The sequence below is a fragment of the Diprion similis genome, chromosome 12, assembly GCF_021155765.1.
Source record: "Diprion similis isolate iyDipSimi1 chromosome 12, iyDipSimi1.1, whole genome shotgun sequence".
Taxonomy (NCBI): domain Eukaryota; kingdom Metazoa; phylum Arthropoda; class Insecta; order Hymenoptera; family Diprionidae; genus Diprion; species Diprion similis.
In genome coordinates, this window is record NC_060116.1 from 5,783,904 (window position 1) to 5,803,569 (window position 19,666).

General features: G+C 40.1%; 2 protein-coding genes and 1 long non-coding RNA gene across 4 annotated transcripts; 2 read left to right on the top strand and 1 right to left on the bottom strand.

Annotated features, from left to right (window-relative positions):
• Window positions 1-293: 293 nt before the first annotated feature.
• Window positions 294-6,757, top strand: LOC124412942. The gene is made up of 2 exons (XR_006929834.1): window positions 294-458; window positions 6,520-6,757. It is a non-coding gene; the product is annotated as an uncharacterized LOC124412942 (long non-coding RNA).
• A 131-nt stretch (window positions 6,758-6,888) lies between these two features.
• On the top strand, window positions 6,889-16,240 carry LOC124412929 (insulin-like receptor). Its single transcript, XM_046893158.1, has 5 exons — window positions 6,889-7,774; window positions 10,277-10,427; window positions 10,537-10,714; window positions 10,821-10,995; window positions 11,117-16,240. Exons 1-5 carry the CDS (start codon window positions 7,034-7,036, stop codon window positions 14,168-14,170), a joined length of 4,299 nt encoding a protein of 1,432 aa, XP_046749114.1. The 5' UTR covers window positions 6,889-7,033; the 3' UTR covers window positions 14,171-16,240.
• Window positions 16,009-18,286, bottom strand: LOC124412939. Of its 2 annotated transcripts, none has more exons than XM_046893172.1 (2): window positions 18,130-18,286; window positions 16,009-17,505 (listed from the first exon to the last, which is right to left on the bottom strand). In XM_046893172.1, the coding sequence occupies exons 1-2, from the start codon at window positions 18,184-18,186 to the stop codon at window positions 17,014-17,016; spliced, it is 549 nt and encodes a 182-aa protein (XP_046749128.1). In that variant the 5' UTR covers window positions 18,187-18,286; the 3' UTR covers window positions 16,009-17,013. The 2 variants fall into 2 exon arrangements, with proteins under 2 accessions (XP_046749128.1, XP_046749129.1); XM_046893173.1 differs by having other exon boundaries at window positions 16,009-17,496; window positions 18,130-18,285.
• Between the last annotated feature and the right edge of the window lie 1,380 nt (window positions 18,287-19,666).

A 19,666-nucleotide genomic window follows, 5' to 3' on the forward strand; every position in this document is an offset into this window, starting at 1 on the left:
GTATTCGCCGTGTGGCCGTGTAGCTTCTCGGCAGTAGCTTAGCCAAACGAGCGACAGTCCGCGTTGCGCGCCAACGAGCCGAGGGTTTCAACGGAGGTTTTGTCGACCAAGTATCGCAAAGTATCAAAGTATCAAAGTATCAACGAGGCGCCGGATCGGACAAGCGCTGAAAGTGGCTGAAATCGGCGGCGTGTAACGTGCGCTTCGATTTCGACAGGAGCGGAATTCGCGGAGTCTTACAAATACGGCAGTTCTTCCGTTCTTTTTCTCTAGTCCCCCCCAAATCGCGGGAGTCGTGTCCGCAGTGTGACTACGTATATTATTGTCTGTCCCCCGGTTACAATCCTTTCTTTTCATAAATCGTAGTTATCAAAGTATCTCCGTCGCTGTGCTGCCTGCGGTACGCTGTGAAATTGATCGATAACGAAGAGAAACAAGGAGGAGGCGTTATACAATAGGTGCGTCGATATTGGAATTAGAAATTGTACTTGTATTGTTGATTGAGTGAGGTGAAACACAAACCAACGATACCTACGACGGAAATTCGCTTCTGTTGACACAACGACGGTTGCACATCGTTTTTTAAGATGCGATTGCGACGCGACGCCGCGTGTTTTTCGGTTTCCTCTTTTTTTTTAATTATTCCCCCACCTCCCCCCCCCCTGCCGCCCGTCATATTGATTCATTTCTGTGTGTTGTGCCGTGCATGTGCCTCGAATGATCAACACGTGGGACATTATGATACTTCGTACACGACACCACTAGCTTTGTAATGCATCGTGTATATAATACGCGCGGAATATTTAATTTGGCGATAAACAAACATCTAGATTTACCGCGTGTGTGTGTGTGTGTGTGTGTGTCTTTTGTCCTGGTTTTTTCCACCTCCTCGTGATAATTATTTTTGCAAAACAAACAAACAAACAAACAAACAAACAAACAACGCAAGACTCGTGAGAAGAGAAGGAAATAAAAAAAGGAAGGAACGAAAAAACGACACAAAACAAAACAAACCCGCCAAGAACCACGGGATAAAAAACGAATAACAACAATCCTCTATTTCTAGGCAGGAAACAAGTTTTGAGGATCACTATAACTAAGACTGTTTAAAAATAGTTCGATATACGGTAGGGGCGGATAGAGTTATAGTATAGACTCTAGGGTACCTATGTGTACGAAGAAAGAAGAAGAATCCGTTTCAATATCACATCACTGACATAACCGAATAGAAACAATCGACGCGAGACTGTGAAAAGAATACGCATTATTATACTTACGCGAATCGAGATACTACGTACACACGTATGAGGACAAACAGTATCGTCTACTATCTAATTGTAAGCGGTGAATTAGAAAAAGACAAAATATTTACCGTTACACACGCATATTACGCATGCATGAATCTACATTGTACATACATACATACATACATACATACAAACATACATGAATAAGTTGTACATACACGTATGAAACTCGCAACGCAATTCTTATAATCGTTCGCGCTAAGGCAATCGTCGAACTTTGAAATACACGCATACGTAATGTGAAAATAGTTTTCTAACTTGTAAACAAAGAGCGGTGAAAACGGGACGGCTGTCGAGTAAACAGCGGCTCAAGCGTGCGTGCGTGCGTGCGTGCGTGCGTGACTACACGCGTACGCGGTGGGAGCGACAGAGAGAGAGAGAGAGAGGGAGGGAGAGGGGTCGACTCTTGTACGCGACGAAGGCAGCGCCGCCGCACCGGCAGGCCGCAAACAGCAGCAGCATCTGCGAGGAGAGATAGAAGGCCTGGCATTCGCCTCCGCCTCGCGTGACGCAACTCATTCACGTCTCACAGCTTCCTTCCTCTACGCCCGTCTCGCCACGAGAGAGTACGAGAGATCCTTACTACGCAATATTTAAACCGACGCAACGCTCGAGAGACCCAGAAAACGCCTGACGCGCGCACAACAAATTACGCGTGTAAAGCAACCCCGGATTTTAGGGTGTTTCGAGAGGAGTTTCTTACGCGTTAAAGATTTGGGAGATTTTTCTACGAGAATACGTCTCGTTTCGTTGTTTCGGCAAACTTTTTAATCGGTACGGGATTTGGCGTAAAATGATCGCGCCGTGTTTGCTGGATATAATAAGGATTGTACGAATTTTTTGTCGTATGTTTATTTTTAGCACTTTGACCTATAAGTCACGATTTTTAACGTAATTTTTTAGTTTTCGGGAGAAAAATTACGGCTCGGAACTTGTACCGGTAAGGTTTTTTGACTCGTGTGTTAACCTCACGTCTGTCTCGTTAAGAAACCGTATCCAAACTCTTTACGAAATTTACTATTTCATGTATAACGCGAGCTTGTTTTTTACGCGGTTTTCCATGCTTGTTTTCCGTACACAAAGTACTACCCGTTGCTATGACGGTAGAGTGAGTCTACAGACGCGCATGTGTGGAGTACAGAAAAGGCTAATTTTTACGAGTCAAGCGTTACTAGTGATCTTTTCTGCACTGCGCGCATGCGCTGTCGCGAAAAAATCTAACATTACGCGACCCTAATCTCAATTTCGTGGTTCGTGAAAAAACGCGTAACTTATTCTTGTTATATAAAGAATCGTGTACAACAAAGACGCGTATTTGCAATATTCGACTATGGCTCACCTACGACTCATATTGCAAACTTACACTCCAAAAGACAGAATTTGCCACCTTGTTGCACTATTCGCTAATTATTAGGTAATTTGTAATCAGTCGTATGATAATAATTAATCGGTCCTCTGACCGATCACATCCCACTTCCGGACCTCAACACGATCATATCACAAACAATTTCAAACCGAATCGGTGTCTGGTGAAAGAATCAGATGGATTCCCGTAAAAACTCCAACATCGGTCACGTGACATCACGCTGAAAAGTGACGTAGTTAATCGCTTTCGGAAATTGAGGACCGCTTGTCTATTCTTATCGCGTTGAGGACGGCTATTATTATTAAGGACGGATATTACACGGATTACACACCGCCGCCGGTTTATTTACTCGTCCACCGATATATGGGTGGAAAATAGGTCTGTATGGACGTACGTAGATACATACATACTCGTATGCCGTCCGGTTTGCATTTTTTTTTTTTTAAACAAACTACGAAGAAGATGGAAAAGAAGAAACGAGAATTGTTTTCTTTTTCTCCTTTTTTTTTTATTTTCAACACTTGTTCAAATTGAAATTTCGCCGCCACGGAACGATCGAACAGCAGTCAGTCGTATTGTTGTCGTATTTCCACAGAAATTCGTAGTAGTACAGATATGCTTGCATCAAGGGGGAAAATTTCATTTACCTTGTAGTGTTTTGATTTCACGTGACGTTGACCTTTCTAAAGTCAATAAATAAAAAGATAAATGATTATTTCACAACCTTGTAGAATTGCCGAAATTCAGTTGATCGTAATAAAGCTAAATATGCTCTTAAATATTGAAAATTACTCAATTTTCGTTAAAAATCGTTCTCTTAAATTGAGAAGGAATGAATTTTGTGACAATAAGTTATTTAAAATATATTCGCGTCATCAGCTTGAATTAGTTTCAGGTTGACACGAGAAACATATTTGTTCGGCTAAAAAAAGTCGCTCAGCATTTCTACGAAACGATACAAACGACATTATAGATACTAACGTGTATAATTGAATAGTATCGGAAAATCAGTAAAACTCTTTTGAATTTGACGACACGACGCGACGTGTTTACTATTAATTTTCTGCCGAGTCAAATACATAAAGTTTTTTTCCAACCCAATAAAACTCTGCATTTAATTTATTTTGTACAAACGAAGAATCGTTAGGATCACACACGATTTATCAATATTGAACAGCGTGCATTAGGTGTATATATTCGAAGTTCGTTTTATTTATATCGTATATATAATAAATACGACGTGAACTTGTCAGTTCGCTGCAGGCATGTGTCACGGCCACGAGATAAAACGTTAATTAATAATATCGCGACGCAGTTATAACCCCGAACTATCGTACTGACAGCCAGACTCGACTCTCCGACGGTGATTTCTCTTCGCTTCGATGACCAGCAACGCTGCTGAAACAACACTTCGCTATATACTCTTAATTCAAATATGTGATAATCCAAATCTGGCATATTGCATATTTCTGAGACCTTCTTGTAATTAACAACGGATTGACGTACGCACGTAAAAATACTCTGCATTATCGTCGTGGTTTCTTTCTCTCTCCCTCTCTCTCTCTCAACTTATGACGCAGCGTTTGGTAATCGGTGTACCAATAATCAAGTTATTACGATTGGTCAGTTGACTGGAATTTTCTCTCCACCGTAAGCGGGCAAATTTTAACATTTCTGAGATTTTTATGAAACGATGTTAAATTGTTATCATCAACACGATGTCGGGAATATTTTTTTCTTATCTCTTTTAACTGCACGGCGTCTTGTTCCATGCATGCTACACGTATTACGTGCGTATATAGTACGTATGTGTAACGTATGTTATGTATATCGTCGTCGTTTTCGCCATTTCGTTCGCTCGCTTAGCTCCCAGCCTAATTCATTGTATCTATCTATCTACCTACCTACTACCTACCTCCCTACCTCCCTACCTCCCTACCTCCCTACCTCCCTACCTACGTGCCTGACCGACTGCCTGTCTCCTCGCGCCATATGGAGGAATTGAATTCTCGTTAGTGAACGTTAATTCTTTAATGCGTATTCTCACCGCGTGTCAAATAATTTCTACCGCCGTATTATAAGTAGCCTTCTCCCGCTACTCCGCAAGATCGAATTCCTTTAGCTTATATAAGAGTACATAATCGAGCATCGAAAATAACACGTTCTTAATTCGTATTTATCCGAAGAGCGCAATTCGTGTTTTACCGCCTCGCTTAACGGTTATTATTAGAAGCGTGGTAAAAAGAAACTCGTCGCATTCGTAATTCGTTTAATTTCAGCAACGATCTCCGTATTGCACCGCATTATCTGTCCTCTCTTAATATTCAACTTTCAGCTTATAGAACGTAACAAAAATTAACATTGTGCGAAATAAACTTGTGGTGAAATAGGTATCGTTGCATTAACGATTCTAAATATTCTTGCATTTATATAAAAAGATTTGCTCCAAGAAATTATTTAGTCTCACTAAAGACGTCAATACAAGACGCTTGACGGTGTTACAGAAACGTCGAATACGACGTTTTTTTTTTTTTTTTTTAATTATTCACACTTCATTTGTTTTCAGTCAAATCTCACAGCGTAGTTAAAAAATAGATACCATAATAGTTATACGTACTAGATTTTTCCGGTTACAGTTAATAAAAGTCACTGCAGCTGATACAGTAAACGGAACAAGAAATTTCCCTCGTATCATACGTGTGACGGAAAAGTTACTTAAGAGTAGGAAAATTTTGTATCGCACAGTAGAAATGAGCTCATATTTTTTCATTCTTATTTTGTTACATTGACCCTGTCTTTTTAAAACCGGTTCTATACTTCGTAATATGTCTTCCTACTACTAAATTCAAGACATTCCTAGAACAAACTGTGTTTGTCTATATCTCTGGATATACACGTGTATATATACATATATGCGCGTGTGAGTAATGGGTCGTAAAAAAGTAGTAGAAGAAGAAGGGGATAAAAATTCTACGCAATATTTGCGGACACGCGCGTCACCAAGTGCTTTTTCATCGTCCGACATTTAATCGTTATGTTGTTTGGAGCAAGTTTAGCATTTTTTCGACATTCCTGTCGTCATTTTTTTTGACAAAGTGAATCTTTCGCTGGCTGTACCGAAGCGGAATATATTCTATCCTAAATACGGTTCTAATTCACTTATTGTTAGTCTTCATCCCTGTTTCCAACCTGCACGAGTTTCCGTTCATTTTCGTCATCCACCCCCCCCCTCTTCGTGCTGCGACAAATCACTCGACGAAACTCACGAATCATTAGAGAACACGCGACCGTTCGACAGGCATTAACTATTAGTCATCGCCTCGCCGCGTAGAAACAGCTGTCTAATTTTTCCCGCAAAAGTAATCCGTATTTTTATGTGCATATCTATGCATATATATATATATATATATATATATATATATGTATATATGGATACGAGTATGTGGTGTGTATTAACGACGTGTGTTTAACGTACCCTCTCAACAATCAGTCGTTGCTTGCATGTTTGAGTAATTCTCAGAAGATGTTTTAACTTATCATCGTTGTGTATATACAGATATAAATTTCTTTCTTGGTATAATAAATCATACGTTATAGGAGAGTTGGACGATCCAGTCAAGGATATTTATTTGCATTCAAATATATTATGAAATATTATATACGTTTACTATATGGAGGTGCAGCCCACAAGTAGAACACTATACACATAATTTAACTATGCAGAGTTTGAAGATATTTTTTCCCCATTATAATAGCTTTATAAGCGAAAATCTGTCTTTAGGAATACTTGATTTTTCCCATACTAAGTATCCGTTTTATATGTCTATTATCTTGTTCGGTTTACAGGTCGGAGGATAATCGAAACACAGGCGTCCTGCGGTCTTGGTGAATGATCACGTTTTGGAAAACGACTTGGGTTCATCGGTCCTGCATCTGGTTATAAATTAGATTGAAAAAATTTTTTGTTTTGAATCAATAAAAAACAAACAAAAAAACACAATAGTGAAAGGAATTGACTACACGTGAAGCAAAGAACAAAGATAATTAGAAATAATCAAAGAAATTAGATAGCTAATTGTGCTTTGTTTTTTTTTTTTTAAACTATCATAATTTATAAACAGCGCGTTTTAAACATTACGCCTAGTGTGTTATTACATAAAAACTTGTAAAAATAAAATAATAAGTTGTTAAAGAGTGAGAGCTAAAAGTTGACTTGACGTGAAAAAGTAAATTGAAATATCGACAAAGCGTTTGTGGCCATTGGCTATGAGACACAGTAGCGGGTGTGTAAAATTTGCGGTGTATGATTATTTGAATAAGAGGTGAAAGGAGAACCAGACACCGATGAAAAACGGTAATCATGAAGGTGAAAAGATCGATTGTCCTGTTTTGCTTTCTGGGCTGTGTGTTGTGCAGCGAGGAGAAAGATGGCGATATCCGAAAGACGAAATCGGTGCCGAAGCAACGTGACAAAACGCCGTACGGAAAATACCTCAAACCGTCTCTCGACGAGGGTGAAAAATCGAGCGTCATCGATTTCGCACGTGATCGAAGAATAACCGATTCGAACGGTTCCGAGTTTGAAAACGCGACGAGTCGGAACAACGAGTACTCGGTTGATACGGAATCGACGAAAATGGTCGCCGCGAGATCCGCGGCCGAGGATCAAGCGGAACCCATCGTCGCCTTGTCGAAGAGTTCCCACGAATCGACGCCGTTGAATATGCCGACATCCAACGCGAAGTCGAAGGACCGGAAACGCGGAAAGTACTGGCCAACGAAAAACAGTACGAGCAAAGCGGTCGACGGTATTTGCCCGTCTATGGACATAAGGAATTCGGTGAATAATTTCAACAATTTGAAGGACTGCGAGATCATCGAAGGATTTCTTCAGATCGTACTGATCGATCGACCGAACGAAACCTTATTCGAAAATATGACTTTCCCAAAGCTCAGGGAGATCACGGGCTACCTCTTGTTCTACAGAGTAAACGGACTGAAAAGCCTTACCAACCTGTTTCCCAACCTCGAGGTCATCAGGGGACAAACGTTGATGACCGACTACGCATTAATGGTCTACGAAATGCGCAATTTGCAAGAGGTAATATATAAATCTAATCTATAATCTGTGATCGGCTCGTGAAATATTAATAACAAGTCTGTCAGCAGCTATGCTTAGTAGGTTGGACCGAAAATGGAAAATTTTAGAAAAATCGATATTTAATGGCCGGGTGTGGAAAAGTTGTCGTTTAAAGGTACGCGTGTAAATACAGAAATTTTTTTTGCCGCCATTTCGTAAGTTGAGATCTTCAGCTCCGGAAAAAGCTTCGAAGTTTCGGTTTTATCGATCAATCCAAAATTCACGCTTATTTCCGTACTTGTACATGTAAGCACGATCATGATGGTCTCTTATTTCGCATCAAATTGGGATATTTTGAAATGTCGTTCTCGTGTATAATAGACTATCGAGAAAGTTATAGAAAAACGCAAAGTTATAGTGTTTAGAATTGAAATCTCGCTATTTTCATATCCGTGCTTGAAACCGTGTTTGGAGAGATAGCGATAGACGCTGGATCAATAACGTGGGATCCGCGAATTAGTGATAGAGGACAGGAGCGAGTGAATCGGGATGATAATTAAAGATATTTGATGATTAATGAACAAAAGACATGTTTTATTTATGCACACGACACGAACCGTATCGCTAGATATTAGAAAGCAACTGAAGTTTTACAAAGACGAGGGAATACGTAAATGATGCTGAGATATGATTTTGAGAAAGTAGACAATTGGCAAGTGTGAGTAAACCTTGATAGACAGAGTTGTTTCAATTCTTTCTTTTGCAATTTTTTCTTTTCTTTTCTTCTGTACTTTTTTCTAATTTTTATCTATTTCTGGTTGGTTCAATATGATACTTTATGTACTCTTATTAGAGGAAACCGTTTGTTGAACCACCAAGAAAGTATTTGTACGGATTAGAGAATTGGGAAATAATTATTTTTCGTTTCAAGCTTTCTCAAGAAACCGGAGAATCTCAAATATTATACTCTTCTTCGTAGAGGGCGACGAATAGGTTGCTGCTTGAATTTATCGAGTAAATTATTATTACTTAGGTCTTAGTTTTACTGACTAAGTCACTGACTAACTCACTGACTCAATGACTTAGTGGGTTCCTAAGTAATAGGACCAGAATGGAAAAGCCTGAAACAAAATTCAACTATTTCTCAATTCTCTAATCCGTACAAAAACTTTATCTAGTTTAAAAAACGGCTCTTTTTATTGAGAGTGTACAAAAAGTATCACATCGAACCAATCATAAATGAAAAGACATTAGAAAAAGTACAGAAGGAAATGAAAAAAAAAAAAAGAAATGAAACGAATGTGCAGCCAATGACGATTCCAAGCTCGGACACGAAAAGAACAAGATTTCGTTTCTAAATGAATGCGAAATTAATCAATGTGTCCGGGAAACTAAGCAAATGTTTTAAGTACCTGCTTGCAGGAAAAAAATTCCGTTTGGATTTTTTTTTTAAATTCATATAACTCAAGTTATATTACCTTTTTGTCCGATATCTTCGAAAAAAACGACGGAACTAATAACTTGAAAACAAAAAAAAAAATAGAAAAAAAAATTGATAAATAATATCGAATAATTTTTTGGATATTGAATAATTGATGAAGCAAATAGCTATATGCAATTTTCACTTTGTTAAGGGACTGAAGTGCTAATTAGCTTTTCGATGAACATTATGATCACAAATCGAGTATAAAAAAAGCCAATTCATGCCTGTACGATAAATATTATTCTGACATTTGAAATAATATTTACACACTATGTACCGAGTGTGATATTAAACGACTGAACATGCAGAGTATAAAAAAAAGTCGGTAACAGCTGCGCATGAAGAATGACCTGACGGACCCATAAAGGTGGGTTGCGCTAGGCGCGTTTGTTGAAAGCGGGACGTGCCCCAGATAGCTTATCTTATTTTTCCTTTGAAATAGTTTTATTGCGTTCATACCTAACTGTCGGTAGAAAGAGAAAAAAAAAAAACATTCAACATCGTGAAATTGAGATTTGCTTGTGCAAAGTTATTGCAAAGACGAAAATAACAACGGTTGCATGCCATCATTTTAACATTCAGAATGGAAGGTCACATTTGCAATTTCCAAGACTCGTTGAATATATTAAAAGACGAAGAAATAACAACTTTCGATATTTATCGTGCATTTGAAATATTCAATGGATTGACTTGTGGCTTTTTTTTTTTGTTAACATAACTGATTAGAGGAAAAATAGAACCTATATACCTACCCATTCGATGTTTGGATTCGACTAAAAATCGATAATGTATTCATCGTACGTTTTTCACGGTATGTTGTGCTTACGAAACGCGTTTTTAATTCTAAGATAAATTCTGCTTACTTCCCACACACAAGGAATCAAAGGAGCTGAACTTCGAAGACAATAACTCGTATTGAGGTCAATTGACGGCAAGGTTAACCAGCTTGAACCAATTGACCCTTGGTTGAATTTGGCGCCTGACCTCTCTCGCTTTTATTCAATTGAATAACAAATTCTCATACCTATAATATGTTTCAGCTCGGTCTTAAGAATCTAACGGAAATAACGAGAGGAGGAGTGATCATCGAGAATAACCCGAGTCTCTGTTTCGTGAAAACCATCAACTGGTCGATGATCGTTGTTGCCGGTGACATATTCATCAAGCAAAATGGAGAGTCCACTTGTCCGGGTTCGTTGAAATATATAATTATGAAAATAATGTCGATACGTTAATCGTCCGGATCGCCAATAATGTTGTATTTCATGGTCTCTTCGTTTCCCATTTATCCAACACGCAGGTTGTCCGCAATGCAACCTTGGCTATTGTTGGACGTCGAAACATTGTCAGCTAATGGAGAAGCCTCGGTGTCACTCGGAGTGTTTGGGATGGTGTCACGGACCCAAGGATACGGACTGTTACGTTTGTAAGCATTTCCGTCACGACGGAAGATGCGTCCGAAAATGCCCGGCGCACCTGTAAGATGATTATTTTACTTGAAAAAAGGCAGCTTAGTGCACTGTGATACCTTTCACGGAATCGTAAGTTCTACTTCCTGTTCTTTTCTTCTTCATGTTCATACAGGTACGGTTACTTGATGAGGAGATGCATCACTCAACAGGAATGCTTGACGATGAAACTGATCCTTCCGCGAAACGATTACGGGGAACACGATCAAGACGTTTTTCGTCCCTTCAACCATTCTTGCATCCAGCAATGTCCCAAGGGGTTCGAGGACGCCGTCGATCCGAAAACTAATGTAAGTTTCTACTCGTTGTTAACGATGAGTGTTTATGCTTGATCCTTTCATTACCGCAATGCAGGATTTTCCTGGCTTTAAACCCTCGAGTATACTTCATTTCTAATCCTAATTTTCGCAGATCACGACGTGCCGAAAATGTGCTGGACCTTGCCGTCGAATATTGATTGGAGGTACTATCCGAAATATGGCCGACGCTCAGCGTTACGAAGGTGTCGACGTCGTTCAGGGGGGTCTTGAGATTCACATACAAAACAACAATCCAAACCTAATGGCCGAGCTTGCCAAATCGTTCTGTTCGGTTGAAGAGATCACCGGGTACCTCAAGGTGACGCATTCGTTTCCGATCACGTCGCTGTCGTTCTTTAAGAAATTACGAGTGATCAGGGGAGAACCACCGGACAGCAACAACTCAAGTCTTACGATACTGGACAATCCAAATTTATCGTATTTGTTCCCGAAGGATCAAAATATCACAGTTCAAAGGGGCAGGATGTTCTTTCACTACAATCCCAAGCTCTGTTTTTCGAGGATCGAAGAACTCGGCCGCATGGTCGGTATCCAGAATTTTTCCAAAGTGGACGTTGACCCGGAGTCTAATGGTGATAAAGTCGCCTGCGACAATGGTAACATAAATATAACTGTGAGGGAAACTGGGCCGGACGTTGCTGAAGTTGAATGGAAGAGTTTCGAGCCGTCGACTGGCGAGCATCTTCTGGGCTACATTTTGAACTACATAGCAACCGACAATACGGACGAGACGGTATTCGACTCGAATTTTTGCGGGAACAACACCTGGCAGTCAGTGGACGTCGATCCGCCAATGTCCGATGGAAATTCGCAGAAAGTTTCGAAGTCGATAACTGGCCTGAAGCCGTACACCCGTTACGCGATATACGTGAAGACTTACACCCTGGGGAACGAGGGTTCCTTCGCGAGTCCGATTGGTCAGTCGGAGATAATTTTTTTCCGTACTCGAAGCGACGTACCGTCACCCCCGACGAACTTGTCCTCGGTTCCGTCAAGTGATACCGAAATCATAGTGCGATGGAGTCCGCCAGAGTTCCCAAACGGACCAATAGGATACTACATTTTGTCAGGATTTGTGAGAAGAGACGATCCCGAGTTACTCGAGGAGAGAAACTACTGCAAATACGGTCTCGTCGACGAGACGGATATCGAATTTGAGCCTGGCTTCGAGGTGACGGAGAAAGTGGCAGTGGACTTGACGACGGAAAAATCTGACTTTGAAGCTGCAACGCGGAAAGATAACACGAAGAAAACCACAAGGTCGTGCTGCAAAAAGGACCTTGTCGAGGCTAAGCCTGCGCCTCCGATAAAGTTTGCGATCACGTGCAACGAGAACATCAGTCTCAGCCGTTTCGTACCTGGCAAGCAGAGTTTCTGCAGACCGTCGAGTATGAGTTACCCGAAGCCAGTGGTTGTCCGGGGTGCGTACGAAGTCTTTTCGTTCAACGTTACCGGCGAAAACAATTCCTACCTCGTTAAAAACCTGACGCATTATTCGACTTACACTATTTCCGTCGCCGCCTGTGGTATGAAGCTCGAGGACGGCGCGGAGCAGTGTTCCCTGGTCGAGTACACGAACACCAGGACCTTGAAGAGGGAGTCGGCCGACGACGTGCGCAACGTCAACGTGGAGATTTTGAATAACACGATAGTAACGGTCTCTTGGGATTCGGTAGCCGAGCCAAACGGATTGACGGTCGCCTACAAGATCGAGTACACGAACCTCGACGTCAGAGATGTGAAGAAAGCTGAAGATTGCATTACGGAGAAGGAGGCACGCGAAAAACGCAACACGTTCACTTTGGGCAATCTGAATCCGGGAAAGTACAGCGTCAGGGTCCAATCAATGTCGCTCGCCGGAGACGGAAACTTTTCGGGATTTGTCGAGTTCGCTGTTGGAGTACAGGACCATAGCTCGATGGGTGTGATGATAGGGTTATGCTTTGCCATAGTCGCTGTACTAGTGGCATTCATCTTGTGTCTCATGTGGAATCGGCGGCAGTACAAAATGAAACAGATCAGATTAATAGCGAGCGTGAATCCGGACTACATTGAGACGAAATACGTCCTGGACGAGTGGGAAGTGCCGCGAGAGGATGTCGAGATAATGGAGGAGCTCGGGTTGGGTAATTTTGGAATGGTTTACCGCGGCATCTTGAACGGCACAAGGAACGTTGCGATAAAAACAATATCGGAAACGGCTAATTATCGTGAACAAAACGAGTTTCTGAACGAGGCATCGGTCATGAAGAATTTCTCCACCTTCCACATAATCAAACTACTCGGTGTCGTCTCGATTGGTAGTCCGCCGTTCGTTATAATGGAGCTTATGGAGAACGGGGACCTTAAAACGTATCTGAGAAAGATACGAGACACCCAGTTGGTGCCGAACTTTTCACGCATATGCAGAATGGCCGCAGAAATCGCAGACGGAATGGCTTACCTCGAGTCGAAGAAATTCGTTCACAGAGATTTGGCAGCGAGAAATTGCATGGTATCGAAGAATCTGGTTTGTAAAATCGGCGACTTTGGTATGGCCAGAGATATATACGAAACTGATTACTACAAGATCGGCAAGAAGGGTTTGCTGCCGATCAGATGGATGGCGCCGGAGAATTTATCCGACGGTGTTTTCACCTCTGACTCTGACGTTTGGTCGTACGGCGTTGTATTGTACGAAATATTGACCCTCGCCGAAATTCCATATCAGGGATTCTCGAACGAGGAAGTACTGAACTACGTGTTGCGCAAGGGCACCGTTGAAATACCGAAAAACTGTCCTGAGGTAATTTACAAAATAATGGAACGTTGCTTCAAGTGGAGACCTAACGACAGGCCGACCTTCCTCGAGATAGTTTCCGAGCTAGAGCCGTTCCTTTCCCAAGATTTTTGCACAACGTCGTTTTACCACTCCTCTGACGGCGTCGAAATCCGTAACTCGGGGGTAAAAAAGGTTTACCACAACGCTGCGCCCATCAGATTTTACTTTGGCAACGAAACCGCGAGGTGGGTGAAGGACTTCGAAGACAACGTGATGCTGCTTGATCAAACTAAGGCTGGTTCGAGTCGGGGACGCATTTTTAAGAACGGTTTTCAACAGTTTGGCGACATCTCCGCCATGGAGGACATATCTTTGGATCGTTGATGCGTTCATCCACTTGCAAAAACCTTCAGCGGTTGGTTAGTATCTTCGTTGAAAGCTGATCGCCGAAACTCCGCGAAAGACTGCAGCCTTGTTCTCGATCAAAGTACCTAAATTTCGAGACATTTCGGTGGTGGTTCGCTACACATTACCCGTATTCCGTGTCTCATTCAAATTGTAAAAGAGCGTGCGAAAAATATAGGAGAGAAGGGCGAATGTGTGAGAGTCAAGAAGTGAACGAGAGACTGCTGTTTTTGTGCCTTTAGACACAAAGTGCCTTATTTAATCAACGAATAATGAAATTCATGGAAAATGTGTCTGGAAAGAAATTCATCTTGGCTGTTTCTCTACAATTCATTTCCGTCAGTCTGTGTAGAAATACCGTTTTAAAATATTTTACCTTGGATAAAGTCATTCTTGAAAGTAACTTACTCCTGATAAGTTGTATTCAATTACACATCGTCATCACAGATCTTGGCGCGGTTTGTTACCAAGAAGGAGAAGAAGAAGTTTGCGTTTTGAAGAACGAATACCGCTAAATATTACATGCATATGATATATCCAATGCTATTTCAGACACATTTTTCTTGTTTTCGGGACCAACGAGTCGGAGTTGAAATTCTCTGAAGAAACATGTAGAATTGGATTTTATTCTTCATAAAAAAATTTCTTACGTACAACTTCCACCTCTGTAACTATGACATATGCATGTGCATATGTATATGTATATCGTAGATAGTTTTTGAACACAACACAATGAACTGAGGCTTAAATATTATTTAATTACTTGCGTCACCGTATCGTAATATGGGTTATATCATAAATCCAACTGTATTATTATCATCAAAGATTTCTTGGCTTCGATTGAACTCCGGTTGAATAGATCGCAGATCTTAAATTCCCTTGTTTCATACGATCACCTTGAACTACAGATAAACCAGAACTTCTTGTCAAGCTAGTTATTCCAATCTTGATTAATCAACTTTAGACTTGGTCCGACCTATTACCCATTTTTTACACATGGAACTATACTTTACGTGCATCCGTTTAATTCACCAAATAATACAACTCATTTCAACATTAAATTCCAAAGATGTATTTCAATTCAGTAAGAGTGCGATTTGTCAAGAATCAGAATTTCATTGAATTCCAGACTCGCGAAAACGTCAAGAGAAGCTTTTTTCGAGGTTGAAAAAAAAGATTTGTTCTACTCGGGTGAAAAAGATTTCTATTTGTTTTTTTTTTTTTTCTTTTTAATTGAATTGTTTTTATTTTTTGCTGCTCACGTACCTTAGATTTAACGATCGTTTCTGTTATAACTTTAAACACTCGCATATGCCGAATTTAAAAAAGTTTGGCACGCACTTGCGTATTCCTAGAAGTAGACCCTGTACTCACGTGTGTACATACATGCATACGTACACTCGACTCATTAGATTCCGAATGTACCAGAATCGGAGACGTCGGGTGTACGTCTGTCAATTGCAACTATATTTGCGATTAGGCAAGTCCTTTCGCGCAACGTCGCAGACACGAGTATAAACATTTACTTATTTTACGTCGCACTTATGACGGTTGCACGTGAGAATTTTGCACCGGGATATTCCTAATCAAAAAATCCTGCCATACCGTCTTCCACAAGAGACTATGACCATTATATTGTATACAAAATTAATTTATACACCCTAGCGATTAAGTTAAATTATTCTATTTTAGATAATAAACCAATTCTCTATTTTGTTTTCGTTATATTTCTTGTTTCCGCGTACAGCGACGTTCTTATTCTTATAATTAAGGTGTTCGTTGATCGGGAGCAGGAAAATTTGAAATCAAATAACTTGTACTTTATAATATATTTTATATTATGTATAATTATTTTATGTTCATACACTTAAGACTTACATTCAATAGTTATGGACCGTAACAATGATTAATTAATATCCTAAGCCACGTTACTGTTAGTATTGCCGCTGAGTATTACAACTAGTCACATAAGCCAAAAGTTTGTTATTCTCGCAGAAAAGTTTTCTTTTTTTTTTCAGTTTTTTAAATAAACAGTAATAGGAAACCCAATAACCGTGTTCGTCAATCATCCCCACCTCACGTTCACGCTTATCTATACATAATCCGTAACATCCGTAACCTTATTGTTAAAACACCTACACATAGTTCTCAATTATCGCTATATCTTGTGCCGGCCGCACTTGACCTCTTCACATTTACATAACACGATATCCAGTTTTTCTTTTGCGCCTATTTTTTTTCTCTTTGTCCTGGAGCAAACAGCAAAGCTCTAATCTAATCTCGCTGCGATTATACTCTCAAGAAGCCCGCACGTATATCGACTAGACGTTGAGCAAGCAATAAGGGTGTCGGTCCATATGGCGCTTGGTAACGCTCGTTTGTAACTCAATCTCGGCTTCAACATTGATAATTATGAGTGATCAGGTGTCTGCTTGTCGCCTACGTACTAATTGTCTTACCGAAGCAAGTATCGACGTGGGTGGTCCCCATCTTGCGCCTCGACGATGTGCAGGCCAAACTAGAGTTTAACCAAGCTTACCGCAAAAATCACTCCTGAATACCGGTATTCAATTGAAAAAAAAAATCCCGTTTCCTTTCCTATTCCAACTTTGACAGCACCGGCAATATATTACATCGTACATGATATAACAACCGTTTTAGATGAGCAAGGTACATTTTCAAAGTCATGGAAAGTCGTTTTCTCCCGTGCAAAAAGAGATGGAATTCGCAATAACCGAATCGACTAAATATGAGGCCATTCAGCCTGTAAAACCCAATTCAATCTCAATTATACAACATCACAGACATCGCATGATGTTCATCTAGTTAAGATAAGGATTGTAATGATTTGCGTTCATGTTTTCAAGTTCAACGACGGTGTACTTTTTCGTGGGTATCGGGTAATGGTCGAGGTTTAAGAGAGGGTTGTAAATATTCGCATTCCTGGTTTCGATCTCTTCGAAAGTCGCAGTCTTCGATTTGTCTTGGTGGTGCTTCGGGTCAAGATCGAGACCAAGGGACTGAGAGTCTGCTTTTCTTTGGATTTCATTCGAGTCATCCGAGCGATCGACCTTTGAAGGCCACCAGGTAGCAGCGGGTCGGTTCGGTTTTCTGGGTTTTGTTGCATCTGCTAATGTTGCCGGGACGAGCGGGACTTCTGGCTTCAGGTAACTGGCATCGTCGTCGAGATTTGTTCTCCAATCCAGGTTCAGCGGTTTCTTCACCAAATTTTCTTGAGTAATTTCACCTTCAGTTTCAGCAGGAATTAACCGCGATGAAGGAAGCCCGAATCGGGTACTCATCGCCTGTAAATTCTTCAATTTTAATCGAAAAATTTTACATTGTGAAGAAATAAGGTTTGAGCATGACTGCAGAAGGAATGTCCAGATGATTTCGAGATAGACTAATTTGTTTTTGCCACTTATCGTAAAAGGAAATTAATTTTACTATTTATCGGTAAAAGTCATTTTACATTTCACTCTGACAATTTGTTTTTACGCGAAGTACTTATGCTTACAAGTGATTAGTGAACGTACAAGCAACGATTTTAAAAACAAAAATTTCTACTTGAAAAAAACAAAAAAAATTAAAATAGGACTTTCGGAGAAACAGTTCCAATCGACATTTCTTTGAAGGTCGAGCGATATGTATTCGGGTTTAATGACTCAGAATTTTGTCTGACCGAAGAGTCCCAATAAATATCAGGTCAAGTAAGAACGGTTTACAAATAATTTGGCATTTGTATGTATAACAGAATCATATCTTCATTAAATGCGCAGTTATTTTTATGCACCCATCCCTTTCTTTCAAGTTAAATTCGCATACGATGATAAAAGAATTTGTAGGAGTGGGTATAAGGTGTTCTCGCGATTAATGAAATCTCAAATAGAACTCAGATTCTTGGTCAATGCTTAATTACGGTAGACGGATACACTTACCAGAGCTTGCATGGTAATTAATACCATTAGAGAGCAAAGGTATAGCAAGAAATCCATCACTAAAACGGAGTAAAAGCTGCACTGCACTACACGGAGTAACAATAGTCGACTAAGGACTCAAACTGACCGTCCTCTCGGCGCGCTTATATTTATAAGACGGCTCGAGATTTCATCGCTAGTCGATAGCCCAGAGTCGAGCTGATCTGAAGAGAAAAAAACGCAGTAAGCACCACTTCGAGAAAACAGGAATGACGTCTTTGGAACTTAGCAGGTCGAATCAGAATCAAGGCGACTTTGCACTAGAGTGGTTAATGAATTCATTTGTTTACTTCGCTTTTTCCTTCTTATTACGCATTTATTTTGTATTGTTGTTTTCCGAACGTTGTCTGTCGACGTCTACGTAGAGAAACGTTCGTCGAGACTACAACAGGGGCGTAAACACCGATGATTACGATTCTACTAAGACGTTAATCCATGTTACGAAGGTACCAATTGCCATCGTACCCAAGCCAATTGACCAATTTACCAACGAAATGTGCTCTCTATTTTAACTACGGTATCTCATTTATGCTTATGCGAAATTATTTCTTTTTACAATGTTTACTAGCAAACATCACGCTCTATATTTTTCAGGTCATTCGTTGACCGAAATCAGTTCACGAAAACAGAGATGATAAGCATGGTTTAAGCGATATTTTTCGTAAGTGGCTTGACGAATTCATTTAGAGTTTATATTACGTGTATGACACGCGTGCTTAACCGACCCAATGGTCTAAATATTTCTAATACAGTTGCCTAATAATTTACCAATCCAAAGAAAAATAAATCTCAAGTATTTTGAATGCACGATTATCGAGATTTTGTCATTAATTTTTATGAGACTTTGAGTACGCGTGACTGACTGATAACTCGTCTCAACGACTATTTCTCTAATTATTTTTCGTCCATTTAATACAGGAATAATCTTTCTTTATCGTTATGCACCGTGCACGAAAAGCATTTACACATTTTAATGCGTCGATATGATAATTTATAATTTATAAAAACACATTTAATCGAAGCTACATCGTATCTGTTATGGAACCGCACTCATCGTGAACTTGAAATATTTGCAAATGCATCAATAATCATCTTTACAAAATTACGTAGCCTGCCGAATTATACTCGTTGACAGAAACTGTTTTCTGCTATAAAATCGTTGCAAACTCCAGACTAGCAGGTCAAAGGCTATCGCTAAGATACGAAACTTTTTAACCCTCTCCGTTGTTACGTAACTCCTTATTTCTACACCGCGCAGCATTAGTATTTTCGATTTTACGTATATACGAATTGTAACACGAAGCCGTTTATCAGCATAGCTTTCTTCCAGGTTCTCTGTGAGAAAAAGAATCACTTACCACGACTTCCTCGCGAAACATGGTAAATACTATTTGTGGTAAAAAGTAGGAAAAAGTCTGTGATCAAATGCATTTCTGAGTTGACTAACAAAAACAATAATTTACGGTGCGGATTCACTGTTCAATAATAATATACATGA

Excerpts from the sequence above, each read along its gene's own strand:
- LOC124412929 (XM_046893158.1), top strand. The coding sequence starts at position 7,034 with ATGAAGGTGAAAAGATCGATTGTCCTGTTTTGCTTTCTGGGCTGTGTG. Across the intron at positions 7,775-10,276 it reads AAATGCGCAATTTGCAAGAG|CTCGGTCTTAAGAATCTAAC; the intron begins GTAATATATAAA and ends AATATGTTTCAG. Across the intron at positions 10,428-10,536 it reads TGGAGAGTCCACTTGTCCGG|GTTGTCCGCAATGCAACCTT; the intron begins GTTCGTTGAAAT and ends TCCAACACGCAG.
- LOC124412939 (XM_046893172.1), bottom strand. The coding sequence starts at position 18,186 with ATGGATTTCTTGCTATACCTTTGCTCTCTAATGGTATTAATTACCATG. Across the intron at positions 17,506-18,129 it reads TAATTACCATGCAAGCTCTG|AATTTACAGGCGATGAGTAC; the intron begins GTAAGTGTATCC and ends TTAAAATTGAAG.